The sequence below is a fragment of the Meleagris gallopavo genome, chromosome 1 (assembly GCF_905368555.1).
Source record: "Meleagris gallopavo chromosome 1, MGAL_WU_HG_1.1, whole genome shotgun sequence".
Taxonomy (NCBI): Eukaryota; Metazoa; Chordata; class Aves; order Galliformes; family Phasianidae; genus Meleagris; species Meleagris gallopavo.
Window position 1 is genome coordinate 31,686,339 of NC_139404.1, and position 16,571 is coordinate 31,702,909.

The 16,571-nt window shown below is 35.3% G+C and overlaps 1 protein-coding gene across 4 annotated transcripts in view; it reads left to right on the forward strand.

Moving 5' to 3' along the window:
• SLC16A7 (solute carrier family 16 member 7) overlaps positions 1–16,571 on the forward strand; it is an 85,040-nt gene that overhangs the window by 41,058 nt on the left and 27,411 nt on the right. For 2 of the 4 annotated variants that reach the window (XM_085220157.1, XM_085220145.1), the window contains exon 2: positions 9,346–9,588. In XM_085220157.1, coding sequence (XP_085076283.1) covers positions 9,375–9,588 — 214 coding nt within the window. In that variant the 5' untranslated portion in view covers positions 9,346–9,374. Of the gene's footprint in view, positions 1–2,897; positions 3,034–4,670; positions 4,792–9,345; positions 9,589–16,571 lie in introns of those variants that run through there. The other 2 variants (XM_010707634.4, XM_019612940.3) reach the window with 2 other exon arrangements.

A 16,571-nucleotide genomic window follows, 5' to 3' on the forward strand; every position in this document is an offset into this window, starting at 1 on the left:
AAGGCACATTGATAAAATACTTATTTTCATTATTTCTACTGATCTAATAGGTTTTAGTAATTCTTGAATGATCTCTGAATTAATTTATCTTTTGGTTGTAGTCTGCTTGAAATCACATTTTAATCTTCACTCGCAGAAGGAGCTCACACATCAAGCTTTTATGGGCACAGCTGTATCAATTTGGTTTTTCAATTTAAATTACCCATATGTTTTTAATTTTGTTTCATACAAATAGATGGATCACTTTCTCTGCTCCCATAAAGCTTTAGAAAATCTGCCTTAACTGAATAGCTTCTTACTTATGTGACCTAAATTCTGGAGAGGTTTTCAGACTGGATACCTACAAAAAATATTCTGTGTTTTCCAAGATTCAGAAGTTCTCAAATAATATCTTTCAAAGGCTATTTTCCTTATTGGGAGTTTTTATGATTTTGCTCATTTTCTTCTTGCCAGCATATTTTGCATATCTTTCCACAAGTTAACTGTGGCTTAACTAATGTATAATTTTTTAGTTTTATTGGTTCACACTTTTAAAAGCTTCCATCTCATCATTACTAACTTTTCCCATTTTAATTATAATATAGAAAACATTTCTTAAACCAATAACAATTTCCAAACTGACAAGAATACTTGAAGTGTGAACCCTGCATAAGCTTTTGCAGTCTGGAGATACTTTCCAGCCTTGGACAGTTATTTGATCCCAGTCATATGTCCTTAGGAACAGAATCCAGATCAGTTTACTTCCTATTACATAATCAAAGTAGTTGTCACGGAGCCTGAAACATTAGTAACTATTTCCACCCATAGGAGTCATGTGCTGCATGAATGTTGAAGAAAAATATTTTCTCCATATGCTCAAGGTGATACTTTCAGGCCATGATTTAGGTGAAGGGTAGGATGTATGCAGAAAATACCCTGGACTGTGATACTGAAGTGGAGAAGACAAACAGCTTGGATCCTAATCTCAAGAGCACAAATGAACTTTGATAGTACTTACAGAAATTTATGGCAGCAGAATTTGAATTGGAGTGTATTGCATCTTCATAATATTAAACTGATAGATGGATGTGAGTATTATCTTCAGCAAGAAATGAACAAAATATTGCAATTTCTGAAGTGTATAATTACATAAAATAACACAAATTCTGATTCTGAAAACCTTAGCTAGTTGTGCAGACTAAGAATAAGCTATTTCTTACCATCATCAATATTTTTTTCTCCAGCTTAGTGTAGAATTATATTAAAATGAATATCTTTTATTATTGATAATGTAAAATCTGCTGCTTTGCAAAGACTCTGCTATTTATTTTTCAAGTAATGTGCAGCAGCAATACAGATAACTCTATTAACACTGACTTGAAGCCTCAGTTCTTCCATTTATAAAATATTAAAAAAGTGAATATTTAACTCTTTTCCCTGCAAACATCAGAACTCTAAAATATTATCCAACATATAGCTTTAGATTTATGTGAAGCCGTTTCTGTTATTCTGGATAATCTTTTTTATAACTTTAATTCTAGTTGAATTGTAAAGACTATGAATATGCTCATGTACTCCGAAGGCTTTGAGCCTGTGACTCAAGAGCAGACTATGAAGAGTTAAAATAATATGTGCCTACAACATGTTTTTAGGCTGGTAACCATCATAGTTAAATATGATGGAGTACTCCTAGAATTCAAAGGATGATAGGAGTGGTTAGAAATAAATGAATAAGCAGATCAATATTCTTTCAATGCAAAGAGCTGATGCTTTGAGCTGTAATGAAGGAGTTTAGCTGAGCTTATTAAAACTTCTTTAATGGAACAACAAAGTTTTGGGGTTTTTCTTTGTTTGTTTGTTTTTGAAAAGTTGATTCGTTTGAGGATTTTTTTTTCAATTATGCCAAATTTTTCATCAGCCTCAATCAACTTATTGTTAAAGCTGATTAATTCTTTGGAGTGGATCACTGGCATTTTCAATTTAGCCTTCAACATTTCATTTCAGTGTACTTCAATTTGGGTGGGGGTGCCAACTTCTCTGTGTTAGATATTTTATTGACTGCTTTTTTGAAGTAATTGAAACAGAATTGCAATCACTGTGGTTGGAATACATTTCATTTAACTTTACTCATCTAGCCATTTAGTAATCCAGACTAAGATGGTCATTTAGGTTTCCCATAAAGTCAGAGAAAAATGGTAATAACAAATGCCTGATGAATGGAAGTCTGACCCAGAACTGTGGGAACTGTGAATGCAGAACAGATTTTAGAAGTTTTAATAATAGTACTCCATGTGAATTTGGCAGCAACAATAAATGAATAAATAAATAAGTTAATTCCAAGGAATGATGAATATTACCAAGACTACATTGTTATCTCATTAATGACTTAGTTGTGCTCATAATCTGATCTCAATCATGTAGCATTAATTTCAGTGTAAATTTTGTCGAATGGGTGTCTCAGTTCAGTAAGAACCTCTTTAGTGACTTAGCAGTAACAGCCCAGCCTTTGTTTAAACATAGATGAACTAAAGGCCTGGTGTGAATGAGATTTTAACTACACTCTGTCGTGGTACTTAACACATTTTTGCTTTTCACAGGGCAACATTTTACCACACAGGATTCCCTTCTGTTTCAGTAATCCTATACTGAGTCCTCAAACTGGAACAGAAGATGTGCCTTTATTCCAGTCTGGATTAGACCTTTCATCATTCCTGCAAACATCAGGAACTCACAGCTTGTATTAGTGCTTGTTTAACAGTTTTTGTTTCTCCATCCAATTTTCTGCTTAGGTGATGCTGTTACTAGGAATCAGCCCATTGCAACACCAAAGCCTAAGAGTAAAGAGAGTTACTGGGATTGTTCATTTATTTTTGTCTTTCAGCACGTGACTTTCCCTTCATTCTGCTTCTCTTCACAGTGCCTGCCTCTGCTAACCTTCCAGGCATTTGGAACAAAGTTATTCCCATGTGTGCTTTGCAAGTATGAGGGGCTATTACTTTCCCACTCTACCTTCAGGCACACGCTAGTGTTGGTACTGCTTCAGTGGTATGAAAAGTATGTTACAATATTGATTCTTAACTGTAAATTATGGATGGTTGAATTACTGCATGTTTCTTTCATAAATATGAGTGTTTAGAACTACTCATTTGTCTGATCTTGGAGAGAAAAAAATAATTTGTCTTTTTTTCTTTAATAAGATAAAGCTTGATTTTTAAAATAGCTGTGGTAATATCTTTTAACATTATTGGTCATTGTGCTATTAAGGATTGATGTGAAACAGGCTTTAAAATTAAATAAGACCAGTGGTTCTTTTTTAAAAAAGATTTGACCAGATTAAAAAAATAATAATTGATAAATCCCATCATAAACCTCATAAATAAAAATTAGTATAGTTTACTATATTTATAGTACAATGTACTTATTGTTACATTTTGCTATCTGGAAAGCACTGTCTTTCAATTCGTGGAATTTGGAGAAACTTTACAAAAACAGCAGCTTTCTAAAATACTTGATAATTAGGGTGCATTTTAGCAGTTTTGTTCTTCACAGAGTGTTTTTATCCTGAGGTTAGACCCCAGTGGAAAAAAAAATGCAGTAAAGTCTAATTCTGAGTGTATCTGTAAGACACTTGGGTTTTAATTATCATGTAGCCCTCAGTCTCTGCATATGGGCATTCAGACAAAATGCAGCCTATTTTCCTCTTTCAGGAAGATCAATAGGCTGGCTATCAGTGCTCCTTAGGAGTTACTTTGCCTATTAAAGCTCATAGTTAGAATAAGAGCAGAGGACAGTCTCTCTTGGTCCCTTCAGTAAGAGTCTTTCTATGTCCTGCCTTTCCTCACAACAAAATCCCGAGTCAGAGCAAAACCGTCTCACAAAACTAATAAAGATTTTTTTTTTTCCAAATAATGAATGTTTCTTAAAGAATAATAGAAAATTGCCAAAGAAGTACCACTTAGTATAACAGTAACCCTATAATACTGTCCTGCTTGGAATTAATTGGAGCTGCTAATAAAAATAAGAAAAAAAAATATTCTCAGCTTTCAAACAGGGATTTTTTATATAAATGTAATTCCATATATCTCATTTCTTAGCTAATGCTACCACAAAGTCACTGATTTTAAATAGAACTGTCATTAATATCATTAGGGTTTAGAGCAGCAGACTATCCAAACCTACAAAACAAAGACTATACCCCACCTATGCTTCCACTTCAGGTATGGAGCTGTATAATTAATTGGCATTTGTTATATAATGAGCTTTAAAAATCTCACTCTTAACTGACAGTTTGCTTAGACATTAGTCCACATCTCAGCTCTGCCACCCATTTTGGTGTAAAATGCAGTCAAGTTATTTATCCTGTTACTGTATTTGTTTTTGGTTTTCTGGAAGTGAATGAAACTTCTGAATCACCTCACCAGAATATTAGGAGACCGAGTGAAATTTGAGAGGATCTTTGCAGTCCCTGGCTTACCATGTGAAGCTGCAATGCCCTACATACGTGCTAAATATTCCTATTGTGCAAAAATATAGGGACAGATTTTTCACATACGATCTCTTTTCCTCTGGGACAAATGGCAGACAGAACACAAGTGGAGAATGAAGCAGTTACTTTAATGGTGCAGATGAGCAAAACTGAAACACTCAGTAAAATCTGTGTCTCTGTAAACATGAGAACAGCACAACCTCTTCTCAGAAGTCTGTGACAAGCTGTTGTACTGAGAGCTGATGCTGGTGCTGGCAACTGCAGAATATTAATGAAGCCCTGGTCTGAACAGGTTGATCGTGACTGACGGAAGTCTGCTGCACTTGGTATCAAGATACATTATTTGTCTGTCGTATTTCCTCTTGGTTTGACCTTGCTGCTTGCTTGCTTATGTGTTTCTTTCTCTCTCACCATTCCTTCCTCCTTTCTCCATTTCCTTCTTTCTTTTCTCCTTCCCTTCCTCTCCCTCCATGTTTCTCTTTTTAATTCACTTGTTCTCATTTGCCCAATTAAATTCTAGTGTGTTGAGATACCTATATAACAGTCTTGCATATCATATTTTTAAAAGTATCCTCTTGCTCTTGTTTTACTATTTCTTAGTAGGTAGACACGTACAGCTCTTTAAGTTAGAGATTTTCTTGTTCGCTGTTATGTAACAGGGATTTATACAGAGGAACTAGAAGAAGCTTAGGATAAAATCCTTGTTCACAGCCTAATTCAAGGTATAGAAAGACTGAGCAGCCTCTCTGTACCTGACAGAGAGAAGAGGGCTGATGGCTTCCTCAGGGACATGCTTCACTCACTGTTCCCATGCTTCTCCTCCATGCAGACTGTCCCTCACCCACCTCTTGCCTATAAAAGGAAGGGGGTGAGCAAGCCTAACTGGTGAGCCATTTACACACAATGGAATTTGTGTGACTGCATGTCAGTTCTGCTGGTGACCTTTATTTACTCAAATGCAGCTTTTTTTTTTTTTTTCCCCTTGATACTGTGTTCTTCACATGCACATCATCACACTTGACTGTTTTTACATTTTCTGCTGCATATATCTTAATATCTTTCGTAGTTTATAATAAGCTCTGAGAGCTCTGGAAACACTTTTCCCTTGTCATTGCTTCAGTCCTCCCTCTTCTTTTTCTTCCTCTGTCAGAATTTGTACCTACTCATCTAAAATGCTGTTTCATTTTGGTTGCTAATGGATTTTGCACTCATCTGTATACTTCTTATACTATCAAAATCTTACCAGTTAAGTTTAAGGGAAGAGCTGAGGATATTAATGTGCTAGACTGCTTTAGAAGAAGTTCCATTTTGTGGATATTAAATTAAATTTTTACAGGAGAAAGCTGCTTTAGTTCCTGAGAAAGTATGGGATGTTTGAGACGTTGGACTCAATATTTCTGACAAAATGATTACTTTGCTTTTCTTAATGCAACTATGTATGTATTTATTTATGCATTTTCTTTTTACCTTTTAAAGTGAGTTAAAATTGGCTATCGTGATCATAAAGGAATATCAGGGAAGCTATTATTAACATCACTCTGTGGAATATACAGGAGGTGTACGATACAACAATCCAGGCTCCTCTTTGTGGCACGGCAGCATCTGGCATAGGGTAGCAGACAGTCATTCACTATAGCAGTGCTATCAGCTGGCAGTGCTCTGCAGTGGGCTCTGCAGCATAGGCTGAGGCATAGGAAAGCTACTGCACCTTTGCTCTTTTCCCTGATGTCCTCTTAGTTTACTCTGAAGCTTTCAAAGAGAGGAGCTGCTACCCTGACAGGGCAAATACAATGAGATATTTGCAAAGAGCTGATACCTTAGAATCACAGTATTATCTAGGTTGGAAGAGGTCTTCAAGTCCAACCATCAGCCCAACCCACCAAATCCACCACTAAACCATGTCCTGTAATGCCATGTACATTATGCCTTTCCAATGTTTGACTACCCTCTCCATGAAGAAATTTTTCCCAGGATCCAATCTCAACCTCTCCTGGCACAACTTGTGTCTACTTCCTTGCAAACTAATACTTGACACCTGAGGGACAGGATCACCTCCCTTGGCCTGCTGACCATGTTTCTTTTGATGCAGTTCACGATATGGTCGGCTTTCTGGGCTGCAAGGGCACCTTGCTGACTCATATCCAGCTTGCCACCCACCAGTATCCCGGTGTTGTTTCTGATGGTGCTATTCTCCAACCTTTAATCTCCCAGCTTGTATTGATAGCTGTAACTCTTGCCTGCTAGCCACTCTATTTCTCATGTATGCTAGGATGCTGCTGGCATTCATCACCTTGGCATACTTCTGGCTTGTGTTCAGTTGTCTGCTGACCACTACTCCCAGGTCCTTTTCTGCCAAGCAGTTTTCTAGCTACTCTTCCCCAGGCCTACAGCACTGCATTGGATTGCTATAACACTTGGGCACCACTGGAATTCTTCTGACCAATGTACTGGCAGTGATTTTGCCAAACACTGGTGTTTTATTTTTAGGAAAAAGCGTGTTGCCTCAAAAAATTGGTTATCACTTTCCATTTTTATGAGGAGCAATTCCTTGATGTTGCACCATATTACCAGAATTTATAATAGAGATAGAAGTGCTATTGTATGAATATGAAATATAAAAACAAATATGCTCAAATTTTGAAGTGTAAGAAAATAATAGTTAACTTTTTTTTCAGGAAATTACTAAAAGTTTTCTCTGATGAGCAGTACAACAGCTTTCTGGGACAGAAAACTGCTATTCCAGGCCATTCAGTTAGGTCATAGAAATAGGATTTTTCTTTTCATGCCAATTTATGTTTTTTTTTTTTTTTCTTTCCTGTGGAGGCAATCAATTACTATGCGTGCTCTAGTGTATGATGGACTTTTTGAGACACTCTGCATTCCAGTGGGTTCTCAGTCAGTAAACAGGTGTTTAACTACTTTGCCAAAATTAAATTTCAGCAACTGTAATTATCTCTATGTCTCTACTTTTCCAACTTCTAGTGGCAGACCCAGGTTTTACTTTTTGATTCATGACTAATATTAAGCTGAGACCAGGGTAACCAGAACCAAAGTACATGCCAGGGGTTCTTTCTGGACATGCATATTAACAAAAAAACAAAACAAAACAAACAACAACAACAAAAAAAAAAAACAGAAAAAAAAACAACTGTCTGTGTATGGAGCAGTAGATATCTATTGCTGTCAGCAGCAAATCTGTATGACATGATGCAGAAAACAAATTAGCTGTGATATTGCAGCCTTGCATAGAAGCCAGGTGTTTTAGTGGTTGATTTAGCCCCTATGGAGGTTGGCCAGTATGAAGGTGATGTCTACAGCCAGCTGCAGTGAAGTGGAGAATCAGAATTAAAGAGGTTTCTATCACAGAGGTGACCTTATGATAGATAATTTGTAAAGGAACGCTTTGCTAGTATGGGGCGTTTACCCTGACAGCACTCTAGGTAATATACTGGGAATTAATATAAGCTGACACAGTTCATTTTTTAGTTTTTGTTAAAGTAATCATATCACTCCCAATGCTAATGCAGTTCACTGTGAGAAATTGGGGTATGATGTAAGCGACACAGAAAAAATCTATGGAGACTCACTGGTAATCATAAGCATAATGAAAAAAAAACTTATGTACTGTTATGATTCACAGCTTTCAGTACTGTATGTTAGGAGACCAGTAAAGAGTAAGAAGTCATGCAAATGCCCAAGTAAGAAACATAGAAGAAGGTGGAACGTTCAGAACATGCAGTCTGTGTAGGTTGCATTACACAGATGAAAACACAGTGGACTCCAACTTTGTTTAGTAATAAAGGGGATTTAGATTGGAAATATCTCAGAACTACAAAATTAATTATTGCTGCTACATATTCTTTAGGAATATAATATCAAGATGATAATATATAATATCTATAGGAATAAATAATCAAGATGATAATAAAAATATAAAATCAATTTCAGGCTTTAGGAGTTTTAAGTGAATTACCTATGATTTGTTAAACTCCCTGTTTTTTGTTTTTTGTTTTTTTTGTTGTTGTTGTTGTTGCACCTCTACGAACCTCTGCAAAAAATCACTCTGATGCTCTCTATTATGGTAAACTTTAAATTACTTTGAAAAGTTTGTGAGGTTATTAGTGAAAGACTTTCTGATGTCTTTAAATGTGTGAATACAGCGCAAAAAAAAAGTACCATCAAGTTTGACTTTGCCCCTGCAAGTAATATCAGCAGTTACTAATAAGCAGAATAAAATTTTAAAAACAGTACAGTATGACATTGTAATATTTTGTGTTTATTTTATGGCTACACAAGGAATTTTAAATCTTTTTTTAAAATGCACTCTTAAAATGTTATCTTGAGTAAAGCGAGAAATATTAACAATGGTTAATGACTGGAAAATGAGAGCACATGATAAAGCATTCTGTTACATACTTGTTCATTACTGTCATTGCTGATGATTTTGCTAAAGTACCTGCAAATGTTGTTAACAAAACAGCATTTAGGAATTATTTACTGTAACTTTTTTCCGTTTCTTTCTATACAACATTGTTCAATTTTTTTTCTGTCATACTGTAGATCGAAGAGATAAGCAAATTTACCTACACAAACACATCATTTTCCAATAAATGAATAATTACAAACACAATTTCAGTGACATATAGTTGCACATACTAAATGGGATATTTCAAATATTCAAACATTCTTTTTTTTTCTTTTTCTTTTTTTTTAAAAGAACAGATTTTTGCTTCTGAAAACAGGTTTTTGTATTCTATGTATGCATGTAAACTGGGAGTTGGTCTCTGCTTTGAGGATTCTGCGGATGATGGTGGAATACTGCAGTATGTTTAAAAAAAAGAACAACTATCTGACACTTTGTTTCTTCTCTTCTTTTTCAGCCTAATTGGAGAAGAGGCAGAGACTAGAAATGCCACCAGCAATAGGAGCACCACAGTACCCACCTCCAGATGGAGGCTGGGGGTGGGTTGTGGTCTTTGGGGCCTTTATTTCCATTGGATTCTCCTATGCATTCCCCAAAGCCATCACAGTATTCTTCAAGGAAATACAGGAAATCTTCCATACATCATATAGTGAGATAGCTTGGATATCATCAATAATGTTGGCTGTCATGTACGCAGGAGGTAAGATGTTTGTGAAATTTGCAAATATCACAGCTCACCTGCCTGCATGGTCTTAAAGCACTTCAAGTTAATTACTAACTGATTTTATAAGTTACCTAAGAATTTACCTAATGCTTTTTCTTTGAATGTTATAACTTGGCACATCTCAGACTGTTTTCAATAATGGAACTATGAAATCTTAAATGCATATATTATAAAAATATATGTACATATGTATAAAAATGTCTAGAAACTGTATGTATAGAAACTGAAAAGTTTATATAGAAAAGGAATATAGTATAAAGTATATAGAAACTGAGAACACTGTGCCTATAGCGCTGTATCTTTATTCACCGAAGAGCAGCACTTCTGTATTTTTCAGAAGTGGTTTCTGTAATACAGTATGATATTATCAGATTCCAGAAAACAACCTTGTGAAGGATGCATGAAGTCCTGTTTTTACCATGGTAATTTTTTATCACTGATTTCAACCTACCTAAGGCTTGACATTTGAGTAACCATAACTGCTTTAGCAGTCAAGGAAGAGAGGTAGGTGTCTATAGGAGAGAATTCAGACTAGCTGAGTTTCACTCTTTAAGTACTTTTTACTCCTCTGACTATAAAGAAGACTCTACAGCCAGCATAGCATCAGCTGAAGCACCTCAGTAAAATATTTTTCAGTTAATGGAATGGAAAACATAATGTTTTTTTTTTTTCAAATGGCAGCAGAGACATGGCCTAATAAAGATGATTTGGCAAGTGGTGTCAATATCAATAAAAACTTGCTTTTCAGATATTTTGATCTTATATTTATTCATAGGGAGAATTTGAAGGGGTTTATAGGAGCAGCAACAATTCACCAAGTGAAGAAGTAACTTGAATCAGTGCCTTCAAGAGTGGAGTAAAGGAACATACATGTCCTTGCTATAGGTTATGACTTACGACCAGGTCACTCTCAAATCATAACTGGCGGTTATGGATACTGCAAGCCTGAAAATGTGTTTCACTCTGATAATGCACCATTTCGTGTGCCCAAGCATGCTTGACTAGCGCTGTCCATTCTGTCTGCAAGCAGCCCAAAGATAGTCAGTGTTCATGGTGCTATGGGAATGGAGAGAGAGTCTCATTCAGATTCCCTCTGGAAGTACTTTCTTCAGAAGGCTGTGTATTTACAAATACATATGCACTTGCACTGCAAAGTGCACAGATGTAACTGGAAGCCTCTGTGTGGATCCATCTGGAAGAAGGGAAGTGCACAGATGATAAGAATTGGAATCTGCTTCCATTTTCTTTATGCTGTGACTTCTGAACTGAAGTCTTGTTCACTGCTTTTTCTAGTGCTACCTTAATTTTATAAGGGCAGATTTACTTTATAGCACAGTTTTTTTTTTGTTTTGTTTTGTTTTAATCTCTGAATAACATCTAATTTATGCCATTTCTATCATCTCAGAGTTCATCCAACTTTTATTAATAGTGCAGACACAAACTGAAAGGCATTTAGCTGTGGTTGTGTTTGTACATAGGCTGATCTGAAAGCAATGGCCCCTATTTTATTGTTTTGCCCCATGATATCAAAGGTGGATGTTGGTGGCTTGGCAGCAGAGGGGCAGTCTCACAAAATGGCATCTGACATGAAAGTGCATGTGAAGCAAAGATGTGTCATTGAATTCCTCCACAAGGAAAAAAAGGCACCCATTGACATGCATTGACTCTTGCTGAACAGATATGGAGACTAAGCTATGGATGTGAGCACAGTGAGGCAGTGATGGTGTGTTTCAGCAGTGGCAGGTGACGGTGGGTCACCTCCACTGGCGCAGAATTTATGAGCATGGCATGCTTGTTCATTGCTGGCCAAAATGCATAGCTAATGGTGTTGACTGTTGACAAACAGTATTCTGTAGTTGAAAATTTGCTCTATCAAACAGTGTTATTGCATTCTTTGCTGTAGATACCATGGAATTTAATAGGAGGCATTACTTATTCTTACTTTGGTTTTGAAATGACGATTCTGCCGGGTATAAACACTCTTTGAAGACATAGCTTCTCTAGAACCACTTCCTAAAAAATAGAGCATTTAGACAATCACTGGCAGAATATGAAATAGCAATCAGGAAAAACATTTCTGAAGGAAATCACTCCATTGTTTTTACTGTCTGAAGGTGGTTTGGTTCCTTAGCATTTGATGTACTGTAATGTGAAAGACATAAAGACCACAAGTACAGTGTGTAGTGTTTACTATGAAGTGTAATATGTCTGCGTGAACACTCTCTTCATCATACTATTAATTAAGGTAACTTGAAAACATCTAAGATCTGTCATTCTCATTAGAGCTTAGCATTCAACCTATTAATCATCACAGTGGGGTCAGTGAATAAGTTAAGAGTCTGTGCTGACACTCTTTGCTTTAGAGGCTGCAGCCTCTTGCTGTGATTAGCTGGCTTCTGTGTTTCAATAACAAGGTATTAACTTGCCTTTCAATGCTTTAGGAAAAAAAAAACAAAAAAAAACAAACAAACACGAATACTAATAAACTAATAAATGGCATCCAATAAGGAACTAAAAGAATGTTAATTATGTTTATCACTTACTTCATACTTACAATAAATGGCATTAAATTATAGCAGACCATCTGGCAATCCATATGGTCTCTTGCAGTCCTGGTTAATTCCTGCAAATAGGTCAAGCACAGCATTTACTCTGTTAGGAAAGCACTAAGCAGAGGTGACAAATCTGATAAATCTAGTCAATATGAAATTCTTTTCCCCTCTCAATCTAAGATAATAAGCAATTCCATGCAGTTCTTGTTGGTTTTATTTATTTATTTTTTTCTGAAACATGCTCTTCTCCTCCCAACACTTATCTCCTGGATGTTTATTAGAGCTTACTAAAAAGCCTTCCCAAAATGCAAGATCCTGTAATACGATCAAGGTTACGTGTAATAAACAGCCTCTGTGGTTCAGCCTGTGCTTGAAAGAAGTATCCTCTGGAGAAGAGCAATAGTTCAGTCTCCATGGCAACTCCTCCTTCTGCCTCTCTTGAGCAGAGACTGTCAATTGTATTAAATTAGGGGTGATAGCTTTGTGATGGACTCCTACACACAAGGGACTGTGACTGGGATGACCACACTTCTACTACAGGAAGACAGAATTTGGGGTAAGATGGAATTAGTGGAGCTATCCTCACAGGGCATATTGTGTTTGTATATACATATAAAAGCATATATATATATAATACGTATGCATGTATGTTTTCTTTAATATATCAACTATGTATGCATACTTAAAGAGTCATATGTTTGCTCTGATGTACACATATATTAAGGAATTGAAGACCCAAAAGACCAAATATGCTTTACCTCAAGTTCTCACCATTCATTCTTCTCTTTTTCAAAATTTCCATTTTTGCACAAAATTTCCAATTTTACACAGCATTAACCAACCAAAAGTGATTACAAATTTTATTAGAGCTCTATCTGTTTCTAGAAAGAAAATATATTTGTTGTTTTCAGTGTAGGTTTGATGGGAAACCTTAGCGGTGGCCGTTAAAGCCATGTGACAAATATGTTGATTTCAGACACAGCTGACCTTGGGTTTAGACTTCCTTGTGGAAGTCTAAAAACTGGAAAAAGCAGGTTACTTAATTGACTTTAACTCTTTTTCTTGTCATTTAGCCAAGGGGAAATTTCACTTTGGTTGTTGTTGTTTCTATTTTCAAAAATAGCTTTTTAGATGTGACACTAGGTTATAGAGATAAGCTTGAAAACTGCTAATTCTTCCAAACTGTGAACTGTGGGATTATCTTGCTGTTCTGAAGTTCAAAAAATAAATGTCCATTTTACTCCCAGATGACTTATCCAAGTAATAATTTTAAAAGCATTTTGAGACCATTCTCAAAGAAAAATGCTTTAAGTAGTTTGAGTAGACAAGCAGAGTTTAAGTAGTCACCACTATCATTTTTGAAAACATGCTTACAGTTAAAAAATACAGCATCTAATTGATTCACAGAGATGCAGAATCACAGAATTACAGGAGTTGGAAGTGACCTCTAGATATCATTGACTCCAACTCTTCTGCTAAAGCCAGTTCCCTACAGTAAGTCACACAAGTGAGCATCCAAGCAGGGCTTGGATATCTCCAAGGCAAGAGACCATAATCTCTCTGAACAACCTTTCTTCTCTCTCTTTTGTTTTTCTTTTTTTTTTTCTTTTTTCATGTTTCTTTCATTATTCAAGTTTGAGCTTAACCATCGTGTAGTAGCAAACTCTTAAAAGATTTTTCAGGTGACAACACAAAAGTAAACTAAAAACAAGTTTTCAATGTGACTTCGTTGAACATTAATTTGGAAAGTAAAATATCATATGGTATGTTTAAAATATTTGTGATTTTATCTCAGTGGGTGTTTCAGTGATATTGCTGTGAAGATGGAATTACGTGAACAGTGGAGATGACAGTTGCAAAATGCATGCAACACAAACAACATATGGTTATGGATTTTAACTTTTGGATAGAATCTAGTCTCCTATACTTTTCTTCCTCCCTGGTAACTTTTTCTTATTTTAGATTTACAAATACTGGCACAAGATATTCCATGGCCGTGGATAAGGAGACTGAGAAGCTTTCTTAAATTGACCTATGTCCTTTGTTGTTAGGGACAAACATTTTTCTCCATCAGAATATGAAAAGCATTGAATTTTAATAACCTCATTTAGAGTGTCCTTGAAAGCAGAACTTATCAACTTTCCAAATGCCTCATGGGCATGAGGGAATACTTTACATTTAGCCTAAAATGTATGTAAAGTGTCTATGTCAAGTTAATTTGAGACACACACGTAAAGAAAAGAAGGTGTAATGATGAGACACAAGAAGAAAACATTCTGAATCTTACTAACAGAGATAAGTTCTAGAAAGAAATACCAAGTGTAACAAAATATTAAAAATATACAGTTGTTCTGTTTTTAAAAGAATACCCGAATGCTAAGATGGCCTGATAAAGCCTTTGATAAAGTAGTACAGGTATATTTCACTTTTAGAAGTCTTTGAGTTTTAGTAAAACTACCTTTTAGGGAAGTGTTCTGTTGTAGTAACCTGTGTTTTAAATGCAGAGAGGTTCTCTGTTTCTATCATAAAACACCCCTAAAATTGGACTTGGGAAGAGGGATGATAATGTTTTAGATGGTTTCATACCTTTTTTTTTCTTTTTGGACAGGTTTGTCATTCTAGCCAGTCTCAGTCTTGCCATTCAGAGACAGTCTCAGAGTTAAGTACATTTAGAAAAATAATTTTTTTGGTCTTTTGAATAATTGTCAGAAAGACATCAACAGAATTGCCACTGTACTTCTACTAAGCATTTTCAGTGTCCGAAGCATAGGTTATTAGTAATTATTATCATAGGAATATTTGCATTAACTTTGATTAAACTAACTCAAGCATCTATTGAAAACAATTTTCATTTTTATACAAGCAGGCAACATTGATCTTCATTTCTATAGATAAATTAATCAATAATGACAGCTTTTTTTTTTTATTCCTGAAGAAAATACTTTTTTATCTCCCACTTTATTTAAAATAATGGGTCAAAAACAAAAAAATAATAGCATACATCATACAGTACATTTTCTAAGGGACAAAAATGTGGATTTGTTTAATTTAAAACTTAGGCCTTTGATATGTTCATTGAGCTTGCAAAACTTTGATGAAGGAATGCTTTTTTTCTGTACACTAATAATGTTGGATTAGTTCCCATATAGTTTTTCATATCACTGGATCATACAATGGTTGCATTTGTGATGTGTGTCGCATAATTCAAAGATAATGAAACAATAGTGTAGCACAACTGGGAATCATGAGATATTTAAGCAGATCCCAGAGAAGTATTATGGGGAAGGAAAAGTCTATCTACTCATGCTGTGTATACCATTGTAATCACATCAGCATTTCAAATGAAATAATAAACCTGGCACTTTACAAAGAACTTATTATAGAATTTTACTGGTCCATTGTTTTGGAGCGTCTAAGAACTATTCCCTTGTTTATTTTGAAAGGGTATAGTCAAGGGAAACAGACCTGACCTGTGATATTTATAAGATATTATAAAGCAGTATCAATTGACTACAGCTGAGATTTTTATTGTGATTCCTAAACGTATGTAGATACATATTTGTTAATAGAAGACTTAGTGGCAGGTTTATTCTCCTGCCAGAGTAACTATAGAAATCAAAGAATGAGGTTGTTTTAAATTGTCTTTTAATTCATTAGCCAGTTTTGAAGATTTTTGCAGAGATCAGATCTGACACACATAGATAAACATATGTACCATCTGAAGAGGTTTTTGATCAACCAGAACTTTTTCATCTAGATTTTTAAGATTACTATTACTATTAAGATTAGTTATTAATATTACTATTGAGATTTTTAAGATTACTGTTAAGATCACCCATATTAAAGAGTACAGAACAACTACAGTTTTCATAGCCAATAGGCATTTCAGCAATGTGTACAAGCAAAAGAAAAGTTTACCTTTATTTTTCACAGATTTTGGCATCTTTATTTAATCGTCAAGAAAGTCAAGCATTTCCAGTGCAATTTTACCTGGCTTTCATTTAGATGAATAAAAACTATGATGAGACAACAAAATGACATGTTTAAATATGGAGATTATAATTAAAATAGGAGACTGTATTGAGAAATAGGTTGTTCATTTACTCATCGAGTTCAAACACTTCCTGCAGCACTTTCTCATTGACAGGTTTTACACTGACTGTGCCCTGATTTATTTTCTATTTATATTGCTTTGAAACACTTTTTATTAAGTGCTTTGAATCTCAGAAAATTCTGGAAGGAAATGGTGCTACCATTACAGCTTTTTAATAGTAGTAGCTAGAGATTATATCTTCTGTATCAATGGCATTGGCAGTAGGTTCAAGTATATCCTCAGCAAGTTTGTGGATGACATCAAGCTGTTTGACACACTCGACACTCCTCAGGAAGGGGATGTCATTCAGAAAG